The 2,619-nt window shown below is 36.8% G+C and overlaps 1 protein-coding gene across 1 annotated transcript; it reads right to left on the bottom strand.

The window, feature by feature from the left end:
* Positions 1–1,397: 1,397 nt before the first annotated feature.
* LOC105992232 (arylamine N-acetyltransferase 2-like) lies at positions 1,398–2,270 on the bottom strand. Its single transcript, XM_013025058.1, has one exon. The coding sequence runs from the start codon at positions 2,268–2,270 to the stop codon at positions 1,398–1,400; it is 873 nt and encodes a 290-aa protein (XP_012880512.1).
* Between the last annotated feature and the right edge of the window lie 349 nt (positions 2,271–2,619).

The raw sequence follows: 2,619 nt of genomic DNA on the forward strand, positions 1-2,619 counted from the left end.
CTGTCAAAAGAATAGCAGAGGTAAACAAAGCCAAAAAGTAAAGGAAGGAAAGGGGAAGAACGTTGAACTGAATTGTATTTCTCAGCCTTCTGGCTCAGGGCACATGCCTTGTTTACCTCTGTCATGATCTTCTCAACTATTAGTCATGACAAAATTCATATGTATCTTTGGGCCTGGCTTACTTCACTCAATGGTCAGATAAGTTGATGTTAGGTGAAATGAACCCCAAGATAAGTATTCAAATGTTTTTTCTTTCTTGTGATTGTTTCTAACATATTTATAAGATGATTTCTTTGTTGCTTTGTATGTCCTTCCCCTATGGTATAACCCCTGCTCTCGCTGTATTTGATGTTGGTATAATTTGTGGAGAGGAAGGGAAAAAACAAATCATTTAAATAGGGATACAGGTGGACCCATTGCAACAATGAGATGTACAAGACGTTATGTTGAACTTTACAACTTTGGCGGGGGGTGGGGGGAGGATTTAGAAGGGATAAGGTGATGGGGAGGTGGGAGATGGGAAGGGATGGGAAGGGGAAACAAAGGAGGAGGCATCAATGCTTGATAAGAAATGTACTCATTACCTTGCCCGTGTAATTGTAACCCCTCTGTACGGTATTTTCACAATAAAAAGTTCATATGTAAAACTTAACCTTTGAACTAATATTCTTCCTTTCTAGTCCTTATTCTTCAAATTATTTTGTAAAAGGAAATCTTCAGTTTTGACTGTAGCCTGCATTGCTGGAATCAACAGACTGAAAATCTGAGTAGCAGGAAAGTAAAAATTCATATTCTGAAGTGCAGCCATGCTGTGAGATCTTGTATATCACCGACTTTGCTGTTCAGGACGAAAGCCATGAATGTCATTTCAAGTTAAAGGAATAAAAACCAGGATGGAAGGAGAACTTTTATTTCACCTCATTAAAATTACTAACATTGTTCATTTAAACATATGACAAATAGTTATGAGGAGGTAACTTTAGATCATCTTAAGTACAGATCTGAAAACACGATAATTGTGAAACAAAGGTTGAACTTTTTAAAAATCGTAAATCACTGTTTCCCAAATCAATTATATCATGATTAAAATACTTTAGTTATAAGTAAATATTCTAACAGTCATGTTTATATACATAGATATATTTAAAATTAATTTAGTTACTTAAGCTGAAACTTTTATGGATGATTTAAATTTTTTAGATGATTACATGACACAGTCATCAAAATACTGCAGTTACATAAAGACTGAAACAGGCCATCAGTAAACCATTGGATTTGGGGGTGGTGATTATACAAAGGCTCATTGTTCATTTATCTACCTTTTTCACACATTTGAATTTTACCATAATAAAATTTAATTACCTGAATTAGCCTTAAACACCTCTTTGGTCATGCTTCTAAATAGTAAAATACTGTTCACCATGTTTGGGCACAAATTTTCCCTCCAAAGAAATACCAAATATAGTTTTAAGCACTTCTTCAATTTCTTCTTCTTTCAGAGTCTCAAACACTACCAGATCTACATTGTCCTTATAATTAAATTTTCTATAGGTGAGGGTGTAGCCCACTAAAACATAAACACCTTCTAAGGTCTGCAAAGAACAAAATGATGTGTTCTTCATCACACAGGTTGGAGATTCCTGAAGGTAACTATTCACTGACTCAAATTCTTCAATTTTTCGAGGTTCAAGAGTAAAAGAATAGACTTTTTGGTATTTATTTTTGTCAAGGAGTTCAGAATCGATGAATTCTTCATTTGGCACATATTGCTCTCTTTTGATTTGGTCCATGTACCAGACTCCATTCTCTTCTGTTAGTCGGAAGATGGAAGGCACCTGAGGCTGGTCCTTTCCAGAAACTAATTCCAGAGGCTCCCACATCTGATTGGAGCAGCCAAATGCAGCATCAACAATGTAGTTTTTGTTACCGAGGGTCACATGAAGTAGAAGGTGAACCATTGTGCTGCTATATTTGCTGACTGGAGGGATATAAACGCATGCTCCCAGTATTCTGGTCTCAAAACCCACTGTGGTCAGAGCCCAGTAGAGAAGCTGATTAGACTGGAGACACCATCCACCCCTGTTCTTCCTTACAATATCCTCAAAAACATCTTCTAAGCCCATAGTCATGGGCAGTCCACAATGCATGTTAAAGTTCTCAAAGGGAATGGTTCGGATATGATGCTGAAGAATGCTGGTTAATGTTTCCAGATCCAGTTTGTTCCTAGAGTTCTTATAGCCAATCCTCTCAAAATATGCTTCAATATCCATGGTTATCTGGAACAAAACTAACCCAAACAAAACAAACACAATTACACTTGTACTTGGAAATCTGAGTATAGATAATAGATTATAGATATGGGTAAACTGGTTGCAACAGGTAACTTCAAATGTTGTATAGTTAATTTTGGTGTGCAGTAATAGGGTTTGAAGTCAGGGTTTCATGCTAAATACATGTTAAGCACCTGAGCCACTCAAGTTTGGTTTGGGTGCTTTTTAAAAACATGGTCTCTAGTTGGGCACTGGTGTCTCATACCTGTAATCCTAACTACTCAGGAGGCTGAGATCTGAGGATTATGATTCGAAGCCAACCCAGGCAGGAAACTCCATTAGACTCTTA

Source organism: Dipodomys ordii, unplaced genomic scaffold (assembly GCF_000151885.1).
Source record: "Dipodomys ordii isolate 6190 unplaced genomic scaffold, Dord_2.0 Scaffold4, whole genome shotgun sequence".
NCBI lineage: Eukaryota > Metazoa > Chordata > Mammalia > Rodentia > Heteromyidae > Dipodomys > Dipodomys ordii.

Bases quoted from the DNA above. Each gene is read 5' to 3' on its own strand.
- LOC105992232 (XM_013025058.1), bottom strand. From the start codon at position 2,270: ATGGATATTGAAGCATATTTTGAGAGGATTGGCTATAAGAACTCTAGG.